General features: G+C 35.8%; 1 protein-coding gene across 1 annotated transcript in view; it reads left to right on the top strand.

The window, feature by feature from the left end:
• The window catches only part of LOC109065226 (NACHT, LRR and PYD domains-containing protein 3-like), a 67,160-nt gene that overhangs the window by 22,814 nt on the left and 31,996 nt on the right, over positions 1-12,350 (top strand). The window contains exons 6-9 of the mRNA XM_042745181.1: positions 4,244-4,417; positions 4,530-4,703; positions 4,820-4,993; positions 5,109-5,282. Of these exons, the coding sequence (XP_042601115.1) occupies positions 4,244-4,417; positions 4,530-4,703; positions 4,820-4,993; positions 5,109-5,282 (696 nt within the window). The remainder of the gene's footprint in view (positions 1-4,243; positions 4,418-4,529; positions 4,704-4,819; positions 4,994-5,108; positions 5,283-12,350) is intronic.

Genomic DNA, 12,350 nt, shown 5'->3' with positions numbered 1-12,350 from the left:
AATTTTTTTTTCTAAATGATGTGAAAATCATCTTGTTTACTCACTTACAGAAAACAATATATTGATTTAAATTTTCTAAGACACTTTTTGTTGGTAAAAGTCATATGCGAGTAGGTGTCAACTATCATGAATTCACACCTGAGAAGACAAAGACCTGCATAATGAGCTGCATAATGAGCCATTCAGTCAGCTGTGTCACTGAGAGGGATGAGTTACAAGAAAGAATGTGAGGACAAAATAAATGTATATAATTTTATGTTTGTAGTTTATTAGAATATATTTAATTATCCCACAACATAATTTAATATTCACTTGTGAGTGCAGTTAAACAGTTTATTAGGAACAATCAAAGCTGACTTTCAAACTGAATTTTTTGCATCATTACTCCAGTCACACAATCCTTCAGAAATCCTTTTAACAATCTTATTTTCTACAAAAAAACATTTATTGTTATTATTATCATCATCATTGTTATTATTATTATTATTATTATTATTATTAATGTTGAAAAGAGCTGAGAATATTTTTTTTAGGTTTTTTAGGGGGGATAAATTGAAAGAACAGCAATGATTGTTACATTTGTTACAGTTACATTTATTGGTACATTTATATTATTTACATCAAGCTTTTGAATGGTATAGTAGTGTATATTGTTATTGAAACTTCATAATATTTCACTTGATTATACATTTAGTCATAAAAAATAGTTTGGAAAAAGTCTTTGGAAAAAGTCTAACTAGTAAATGTTTACACGTTATGTGAAAACTAGTACAAGTATATAAATAAATAAAAAAGAGACTTACTCATGTTTATGATCTCTGCTGAATAAAGTGCTTCATTCTTTTTTCTGAGGAAATCCAAATCTCAAATCCTCAACACATCACATCTTTTTGGGGTGAATTATGTCTTATTTCTCTCATCGCAAAGCAAACAGTAAAATAAAAAAAAACTTGAAGAACAGTCTCGCTGGGTTGTCTTCTGTTGTGTGGGCGTATTCAAAAGCCGCGCGCTTCAGTGAAAACATTTGAATCTCAAAAGCGCGCTCGGTGCGGGGGCGTGGTCGCATTAGAAGATAATGAAGGGAGACGTGAAAAACGGACATCGCATTGTTTTCATATGGATTACTTTATCACAGAATATTAGTTTTCAGCAGCACTTGTTTAGTTTAAAAGTAGACATGTCAGGCTTTCTATAGATATCTGTCTCATGTCTCTTCGTTGAGTATTCACTGAGTTACAGTTCATTTTAATGACGCATTTGTAACTGAAGATCAGCGCAGACAAAGGCTGCAGACAGCACTCCTTGTTTGTTATCTTTATTTTATAAGTGCACAAAGTTTTGTTGTTATTATGTCTGTATACAAAAAAAAGTAGACCCTTTACAGATTCGATTGATGTATTGCTCTTATCTGTACGATCAAAACTGAAAGTGTAATTTAAGTTCTTTTCGGGGTTATCAGGAGAAAATACCCCAAAACGCGTATACGCGTTAATCGACTCCAGAGGGTTAAATAATTAAGACTAACAGGTTCAGTAAAATATAATGAGTATATGGTGTAATATTTCGCAAAATGCTCCCCCCTATACTTAATTTCTGTAGTGAACTAACGAGCTGTGGACACTGATGACTTGCTGAGGTAAATGAAATGCTATGTGACATTTTATCTTCATGCTGTTTTGTTGATGTATTTCCATGCTTAAAACACTGATTGAGCAATTACATGAGGCATGAGATGTTCAGTCATGTTTATTCACGTTAAAACTAGTAGTGCAGAGGAAGGAATGATCGTGTTTACTCGCACTCCGCTCTGCACAAATCTGCGGCGCGTCATGGCTCAGACACGGGAACCGTGCTTATGTTGTGATTATACCACCATGTTTCTGAACCATCCAAGAAGCGGCCCTCCAAGGCTTTTATACAGTGATCTGTTATGCAACATCAAAGACTGTCAAACATCATTTATTATTTGAATTTCCTGAAAAAAAAAAACTGTATTTGTTTGGTACACATGCATACCGATCTGAAATACCCGTACCGAAATGGTTCAGTACGAATACGTGTACCGCTACCCTAATTTATATGTATTTATAAATTCTGTAGAAGGTGTAGGACCAAGAAATGTTCGTCCAATCAAAATGTTCGGTCCAAACATCAAGATAGGCATTCCTACCTGCCTGTTAACATATGTATTTGCATACCGCTGTGCACCCTGTTTGCGCAGATAGGTTACGTCATCAGCGAGTTCACGTATGAGTGAGAATGGCAGACAAACATCAACAACCTGACCTTCCTTCACCAATGTCAAGTACTTTGAGTTGAGTAAAGTTGGCTTTGGCAATTTGCAGGGAGGGAAAGACGTATGCTTTAAGTGCTATCAGGCTAAAGTTAGCATTTTCCAGGATGTCCTACTGCACCTTCAATTGCTTTAATCCTACTTTTATTATACATTAATTCCATGAACAAGTTTACAAAAGACACTAATCAAGCATTAAAATATGCATCAATTCACTTTATACAGGTCCTTCTCAAAAAATTAGCATATTGTGAAAAAGTTCATTATTTTCCATAATGTAATGATAAAAATTAAACTTGCATATATTTTAGATTCATTGCACACCAACTGAAATATTTCAGGTCTTTTATTGTTTTAATACTGATGATTTTGGCATACAGCTCATGAAAACCCAAAATTCCTATCTCAAAAAATTAGCATATCATGAAAAGGTTCTCTAAACGAGCTATTAACCTAATCATCTGAATCAACTAATTAACTCTAAACACCTGCAAAAGATTCCTGAGGCTTTTAAAAACTCCCAGCTTGGCTCATTACTCAAAACCGCAATCATGGGTAAGACTGCCGACCTGACTGCTGTCCAGAAGGCCATCATTGACACCCTCAAGCGAAAGGGTAAGACACAGAAAGAAATTTCTGAATGAATAGGCTGTTCCCAGAGTGCTGTATCAAGGCACCTCAGTGGGAAGTCTGTGGGAAGGAAAAAGTGTGGCAAAAAAACACTGCACAACGAGAAGAGGTGACCGGACCCTGAGGAAGATTGTGGAGAAGGACCGATTCCAGACCTTGGGGGACCTGCGGAAGCAGTGGACTGAGTCTGGAGTAGAAACATCCAGAGCCACCGTGCACAGGCGTGTGCTTTTGAACCAGAAACAGCGGCAGAAGCGCCTGACCTGGGCTACAGAGAAGCAGCACTGGACTGTTGCTCAGTGGTCCAAAGTACTTTTTTTCGGATGAAAGCAAATTTTGCATGTCATTCGGAAATCAAGGTGCCAGAGTCTGGAGGAAGACTGGGGAGAAGGAAATGCCAAAATGCCTGAAGTCCAGTGTCAAGTACCCACAGTCAGTGATGGTCTGGGGTGCCATGTCAGCTGCTGGTGTTGGTCCACTGTGTTTTATCATGGAGCTAGCTATCTATCAGAGATTTTTGGAGCACTTCATGCTTCCATCTGCTGAAAAGCTTTATGGAGATGAAGATTTCGTTTTTCCGCACGACCTGGCACCTGCTCACAGTGCCAAAACCACTGGTAAATGGTTTACTGACCATGGTATTACTGTGCTCAATTGGCCTGCCAACTCTCCTGACCTGAACCCCATAGAGAATCTGTGGGATATTGTTAAAGAGAAGTTGAGAGACGCAAGACCCAACACTCTGGATGAGCTTAAGGCCACTATCGAAGCATCCTGGGCCTCCATAACACCTCAGCAGTGCCACAGGCTGATTGCCTCCATGCCACGCCGCATTGAAGCAGTCATTTCTGCAAAAGGATTCCCGACCAAGTATTGAGTGCATAACTGAACATAATTATTTGAAGGTTGACTTCTTTTTGTATTAAAAACACTTTTCTTTTATTGGTCGGATGAAATATGCTAATTTTTTGAGATAGGAATTTTGGGTTTTCATGAGCTGTATGCCAAAATCATCAGTATTAAAACAATAAAAGACCTGAAATATTTCAGTTGGTGTGCAATGAATCTAAAATATATGAAAGTTTAATTTTATCATTACATTATGGAAAATAATGAACTTTTTCACAATATGCAAATTTTTTGAGAAGGACCTGTACATAAGCATTTGTGATGCGATCTAGGAAAACCCAACACATGGTGAAACTTTACCTTTTTTAGGTTTTAAATAAAGTATTTAGCACAAACATGCACTGCAGATCATAAACTATATAAACTCATAAATTCACATTAATATAGCTGTTTGTTTTGTTCTTAACACAGGCTATGTGGATGTAATCTCACTGCTCGGTCCTGTGACAGTTTGTCTTCAGCTCTACAATCCTCAAATTCCCTTCTAAATGTGCTGGACCTGAGTAACAATGACCTGCGGGATTCAGGAGTAAAGCTGCTTTCTGAAGGATTAAAGAGTCCTTACTCTAAGCTGGAGATATTGAGGTTTGAGTTTCAAATACTTGATTACCTTGCAAAACAATGCAAAATAATTAATTACTTAAAAATCACACCGTTAAGATTTATTCTGTATGTAATAACTGTTATTCTCGTTTAGATTCTCCATCTGTAACCTCACTGCTCAGTCTTGTGGGAGTTTGTCATCAGTTCTACAATCCTCACACTCTGTCCTGAGAGAGCTGGACCTGAGTAACAATGACCTGAAGGATTCAGGAGTGAAGCTGCTTTCTGAAGGTCTGAAGAGTCCAAACTGTCAGCTGGAGATACTGAGGTTTGAATTTGAAATACTTGATTAACTTGCAAAAAAAAATGCTAAATAATTAATTGCTAAAAAATCACACTGTTAAGATTTATTCTGTATGTAATTACTGTGTTATTCTTGTTTAGATTCTCCATCTGTAACCTCACTGCTCAGTCTTGTGGGAGTTTGTCATCAGCTCTACAATCCTCACACTCTGTCCTGAGAGAGCTGGACCTGAGTAACAATGACCTGCAGGATTCAGGAGTAAAGCTGCTTTCTGAAGGTCTGAAGAGTCCAAACTCTAAGCTGGAGATATTGAGGTTTGAATTTGAAATACTTGATTAACTTGCAAAACAATGCAAAATAATTAATTACAAAAAAATCACACTGTTAATGATTTATTCTGTATGTAATTACTGTGTTCTTCTTGTTTAGATTTACCACCTGTAATCTCACTGCTGAGTCTTGTGGGAGTTTGTCATCAGCTCTACAATCCTCACACTCTGTCCTGAGAGAGCTGGACCTGAGTAACAATGACCTGCAGGATTCAGGAGTGAAGCTTCTTTCTGATGGCTTGAAGAGTCCAAACTGTCAGCTGGAGATACTGAGGTAAATGGTTGATCATAAAATAATTAACAAAATGCGACCATTTAGTCAATTTAATCAACAAAACAAATGCATCATCTGCCAACAAAATAACACAAAAAAAAAAAACAAAAACATTTGCATGCATTTTTTTCATATTTATGTAGATGTTTGTAGATGTGGATTGTACTAAGATTGAAATGGTCTGAAACAATTACTAAACAAACTGCAAAACTGCTGCATTTCTAAATATAGCTTCTGACAGCACTGAACAAGCTAGCAGCACTATCTAGCAGCCGTGTGCAGACCCTCAGCCGTGTGCAGACCCTTAGCATCTTAGCTAGGGTCCAAAATTAACCCTTTCGCACGTGAGTTTAAAATATACTAGCTGAGCCTCCAGTGAGTTTTTTTAGGTGACCGTTATTTTAGAATGTATCGCTTATTGTTTTCATGGTGACGTGTCATGCTCATCATGTGACACAACACAGCCACAATAGATCTGTATGACACTCACTATATTATGGAATATCTGATATTCCGATTCTGAAATATGTGCAAGTAAATCTATTTGGAAGTTTAAACACTTTTATATTGACCGTGTTAGTTGATCTATACCGGGTGATGGGTGCTGTCATGTTAGTTTGCGCTGAATTGGAGCTGTGGGATCTACAACACGCAAATTCATCCTCTCCTCCTGAAACAAGTTAAAGTACGTCTGGAAGAAGAGCAGAGTAAACTTTGTAGTTACCTAAACAATCTGTATATGATATCAATAAAACATGTCATCAGATTATATTTGTAAGGATCATTATTGCCGTTTCCACAGACATCAGTGTGTATTTACAAACTGTAAATGTATGGTTTTCCTAGTACTTACAGTCATGCCCAAAAATAAGGGCAAATATGATCAAAGGAGGCTGTGAAAATTAATCTGGATTGTTAATCCTTTTGATCTTTTATTTAAAAAATTCACAAAGATCTAAACTTTCATTGGATAATAATAATTTAAAATGGGGGGAAATGTCATTATGAAATAAATGTTTTTCTCTAATACACATTGGCCACAAATAAGGACACCCCTAGAAATTCTTATGAGTAAAATAACTCTGAAGTATATTCCCATTCATATTCATAATTTTGAAAAAGTGAAAAAAAAAAAGTGACGTGACATACAGTCAAGTATGGTGACCCATACTCAGAATCCGTGCTCTGCATTTAACCCATCCGAAGTGCACACACACAGAGCAGTGAACACACACACACACACTGTGAACACACACCCGGAGCAGTGGGCAACTGTTTTATGCTGCGGTGCCCGGGGAGCAGTTGGGGGTTCGATGCCTTGCTCAAGGGCACCTAAGTCATGGTATTGAAGGGGGAGAGAGAACTGTACATGCACTCCCCCCACCCACAATTCCTGCCGGCCCGAGACTCGAACTCACAACCCTTCGATTGGGAGTCCGACTTTCTAACCATCCGACTCTCTAACCATTAGGCCTACTCCAGGGTGATTATGAACATGAAATTATCCAGCCATTGCTTCCTGTTTCACAGAAATATAAATGGGGGGGAAACAAAGCCCAAATTCCATTAATCATCCATCACAATGAGAAAAACCAAAGAATATATTTCTGATGTGCAGCAAAAGATAACTGAGCTTCACAAATTAGTGAAGTGGCTATAAGAAAGGAGCTAGAGCAGTGAAAATTCCCATTTCCACCATCAGGGCAATAATTAAGAATTTCCAATCAACAGAAAATGTTACGAAACTGCCTGGAAGAGGACGTGTGTCTATATCGTCCTAATGCATGGTGAGGAGGTCAGTTTGAGTGGCTAAAGACTCTCCAAGGACCACAGCTTGAGAATTGCAGAAAATAGTTGAGTCTCGGGGTCAGAAAACCTTAAAAAAAATTTAAAAATTGCAGGCTGTATTTTAAACTAACCAATAAAATAAAAGCCAGTGCATGTGGTGGTCCAATAGCAGTTAAGCTTTAGGGATGGGCTAAATTGAGTGGAGCCAATGAAAAGCTTTAGGTCACTGCCTGTTAGGTGTGAAAGATTCCCTTTGAGGGGATTATCTTCCATGGCAACAAATGGCTGTGTCATGGAAGTTTACAGTAAGCCACATACATCCGAAATGGCCGTAATCAGATGTATCTGGACCTGTGCAATTTGACATTCCTGGCCAGTAAATTCCTAGATATGTCCAAAATTAAGTGGTGTAAACAGGAGTTTACTAGTCTGGATACAGCTCTTTTCATGCAGTGTTTGCAATCTGATAATCACACTAAGCCATATGACATTCTCACAACCATTTATTGTTAGAATTAATAAATAAGTTACCAGCCATCTGGCAAGTAACACCCTTTTCATATACTGTGTTAACCCTTTAACGCGTACAATCACAGCGGTGCGAGCAGTGTGTTACGTAATCAACTACTGAATTTAAATCTGCTTTTCCGCTTTGGCTAATGTGGAGCCAGATCAGACGCGCTGAGCATCATATTATTATAAATATTCAGTGTTTTGTAATCATATAATGTTTATTTTAGGTTTCAGACATATAAATACAGAATCATACATACATACACACACACACACAACATATAAACACACCACACACACACACACACACACACACATATATATATATATATATATATATATATATAAATATATATATCAAAGTTAAAACAAGAATAAAAAAATTTACAATATAGAATAAAAATGTATACAAATATTTAGTGGACTTCTCTGTGAAAATGCTCATAGTATTGTGAAATAGCAGTTTGAAATAAGAAAACATCAACTACACATCAAATTTATTTTAACCTGTTAACCCGCATCTGGATGCCAAGACACTGAACTCTCTTTGTTTGCATACGTCAACGTTTACGAATAGATTAAATGAAACAGGACAAAATTCATCAAAACAAACTATATATCATTATAAAGATCTAAGCCTCAAGCATTGACGACAGATCACTGCTTTTCAATGGAAAGCTTATAAGGAATGTATTTGTTAAATTCATGTAAGCATTACACATCAAAACATGAAGAATCAAAAAGCAGTACGTACCAGATACTAGACATAGTCTCAGAAAAATGGTTGCAGAAATATAATTTTTCATGGTATCGTCTTCAGATTTGAAATAGAACCTCATGAGACATGTGACCTTCAATCCATATTTTTCCTGGACTGCTCTAGGACTGATTTCATGTATTTTTATATGAAATTAAAAAACAAATCAGTGTGGTAATTTTTTTTAAGGCACTTCAGTGTCTATAACTTTTTATCTTTTTGAGCATTATCAACTCTATCAAATCATTATCAAGACTAAATTTAAAGTTTTTAATGAATTTTACCACCTTCCTTAGATAACACAGGGCATGCAGGATTTTATCTGATGATAAGCACATCATTTTGTAAGACTCATCAGACCAAACAATCATTGGAATGCACGATACAGACGAGCAGTTTTCACATGCACGCAGTAGCTGTTTTTAACATCTTTAATTAAACTTACTTCCACTTTCACACTTTGTGCCTGTTTAATCCTCTTTGGATTACTTGCGGGTTCTTCCTCTGTCCTCTGCAGCATTTCTAACTGTCTCTCAAGTGCCTCGAGATGCTGTACGTAGAGTTGTTGAGCTTTGTAAATGGAATCCAGTTTGGAAGTTGCCTCGCTAAGGCATTCTGTCCGTCAATCAAACTCAGATTTTGTCTGCATGCCATTATAACAATTATCAAAGTTCGCTTTCTTCTTCAGTGAAATGATCAAATTCTCTTTGTGTGGACAATACTATATACTTTTGCAAACAATGCTAGTCCGGCCCCGCTTCGCTTTTAAAAGGCAAACTAATTTTACTGGTTGGCTTCTCATTACGTAACTACCCCAAAGCGAATGAGTGAAGGGCATGACATGAACACTGATCCTATTGGTTGCTTTTCGCTATCAGACACAAACAGGTCCGTGCTGGACTTGTGTTTTATTTTTTACTTCTGTAACTGTTTATCCTTGCACAATTGTAAAATATCCTTAAATCTTTATATTCTGAAGTGCTGTTTGTTTTTATTTATTTATTTTTTCTAGATTTTATTGAGTTATTTCTTAATCAGCTTGAGCTATTATGTTAGAATATAATAGTGTAGGTATTAAAAATAATGTTACTTAAAACAAATGTATCATGTGTTGCTGTCTAAAATAGCTATTTAAATGTATATTTATTATACTGTAAAAATTTCAGACCTCAAAACTCAAAATTTTATAGTGACTGGTCACATCTAAATTTTTCAGTTGGTCTAATTAAATGTGTGTGAATTTATAAAACTGAAATTCACATAAATTCATTTTGGCCAATTGAAATGTTTAAATATGATCAGTAATTCACACAAATTCAGTGAGGCCAATTGAAATGTTTAGATGTGACCAGTCAATAGATAATTTTTGGAATGTATTTTTTTTTTATATAGTTTTATTTATTTTTTTACAGAATTATTTTTCCTAGGTTGCTTAATTGTGTCTGAATATCTTTAGAATTGTGTAGTTTGCTGTGAACTCTTTTTTTTGCTATGAGTTATTTTTTCCCCTCCCCTGCTCCAAGACTACACCACTTTTCAGTCAGTCATTAACATATGAAAGGAGCAGCAGGCCACAAATACCCGTATTTCATTCATATTTTCCCATCTAACTTCATGGATTCTTGAACATCTCTGCTTACTTGAGGAATGCAGATATTTGTGGACATTTGTGGACATGTGGATGTTTTGTGTAACCTGGGTCCGTTTTTATCCATAAACATCTGACAAACTTTAAGTTAAGTGGAAGTTTATCATTCCCATGTTCTTCCGGATTTTACTCATTTCATGCAGTGAAAGGTTGTGATGTAATTATAGAAATGTACGATAATATAACAATGTGACACTATTCACTGAAACACAAGAAACTCAAGTCTCAGAGTGATTTAGTTTGCAGTAAATGCTGTTCCACATGAAATCATCTCTACCAGTGCTGTGAGTTTGGGTCACATAAAACATGTATTTGAAAACTAAAAATGCTCCAAACATGTTCATAAATTTGTAATGAGAATTGTTTATAAATATGCTAAAGCATCAAGAAGTTTTAAGGTTATTCATGGTTTTCTAAAATATAAATTATTTTATATTTTTACATACTTCATGAAAATAATAAAAAGCATTTTTTTTTTATTGAAAGCAAAGATAAGAAAGCCATAAATATTAGTAATGTAATTTTACTGCAAATGTATATTTGTTAAACATTTAACTATTTGCAAATAATATTATTTTAATATTTTATATTAATATTTTTATATGTACAGATTCACTCTTAATTGTTTGCCTAATGTGCTGAAAATGACTCTGTGGGTGTTTTCACATATAGTTTTTTTTTTTTTAAAGAAGCAAACCCATTTCACTTAAAGTGAACTAGCCGAAAATGATCTTATGGTGTTCACAGTATAGTGGACTCAAAAGAGAACCTGGTCCTTTTCATTGCCCTCTTCAGCACTGAAGTGATCTCAGGCCCTTTCCTGTTCACATCACAACTTCATAAGACCTCAGACCCCAGCTTTCTGTGCAGCAGTGAAACACTGGAGTCTGACCTACTGGAAAATTTGGAAGATGAAGTGAACAGGGAAGGGGGTGAGGAAGTGCTTTATCCAGTTATGAGTTTTAACAACACATTTCAGTCAAAGTTAAAAGGGAGCATTATCTGTAAAGTTAATTCAACTGTCTTTTTTTCTTAGATACGATAGTATTCAAATGTTTCTTTGCTCCTAACATCCAGGAGCACAGAACCTTGTCGTCAACGCTGCCTCATGACTTGTACTAATATAATGGCTTTGATACTGATTTGCTACATTATGAGTGACCCTGGACCACAAAACCAGTCATAAGGGTTTGTGTTGAGATTTATACATCTGAAACTGAACAAATAAGCTTTCCATTGATGTATGGTTTGTAAGGATAGGACAATATTTGGCCGAGATACAGCTATTTGAAAATCTGGAATCTAAAGGTTGAAAAAAAAATCTAAATATTGACAAAATCATCTTTAAAATTTTCCAAATGAATTATTAGCAATGCATATTACTTATAAAAAAATAAGTCTTAATATATTAACAGTAGGAAATTTACAAAATATCTTCACGGAACATGATCTTTACGTAATATCCTTATGTTTTTTGGCATAAAAAAAAAATCAATAATTTTGACCCATACAATGTATTTTTGGCTATTGCTACAAATATACCCTTTTGAAGTAACCAAACTCACAGCTTCACTGTTTGCAGAGTGCAATTCACATGTTCTCTCTCTCTCTGTTGTTAATAATTTAAAATCAATTCTATAATTCATGCATTCAATTAAATGTTATCTTACAGCACTACTTCATCTCTGTGTCTTACTTAAAGGGATCATATGACGTTGCTAAAAATAACATTATGTTGTGTATTTGGTTTAATGCAATGTTTTTATGATGTTTAAGGTTCAAAAATACATTATTTTCCACATGATGTACATTATTGTTTCTCCTCTATGCCCTGCCTTTCTGAAATTTTTACAAAGCTCATCGTTCTTAAAAGCGAGGTGTATGCTGATTGGCCAGCTATCCAGTGCATTGTGATTGGCTGAATAACTCAAGCGTGTGACGGAAATGTTACGCCCCTTACTATACTGTGATGGAGCAATGAGACACAAACATTAAAAAACAAACAAGGCATTTGTTGCATCCAGTGGGGACATAATTACAGATTATATTGACTTATACTGTCTTTTTACGCGATGCGTTACATATAGCGCTGCGTAAACATAAAACCATGTCTGCATTTTTGATCGGAGGAACAACAAACAACAAGCATACTCTACAATGCTCAAAACTCACGTTTGAATCATCATTGGGAAATTCTCTAAATATAAAAAATGTACTTACAGGCTGTGAGTCAGAAGCGCCAGACTGTCCTTGCAAAATTGGAATTGCCCAACTTTATAGAAACAGTTTTTGAGCACAGACACATTGTAGGCTACTCTGTAGGTTCAGCGGCAACAATACTACAGCGAGAATAAGTGGCTAG

Source organism: Cyprinus carpio, chromosome A4, assembly GCF_018340385.1.
Source record: "Cyprinus carpio isolate SPL01 chromosome A4, ASM1834038v1, whole genome shotgun sequence".
Taxonomy (NCBI): Eukaryota; Metazoa; Chordata; class Actinopteri; order Cypriniformes; family Cyprinidae; genus Cyprinus; species Cyprinus carpio.
Note: the sequence above shows the minus strand (reverse complement) of the source record. Positions and strands in the feature narration are given on the sequence as shown.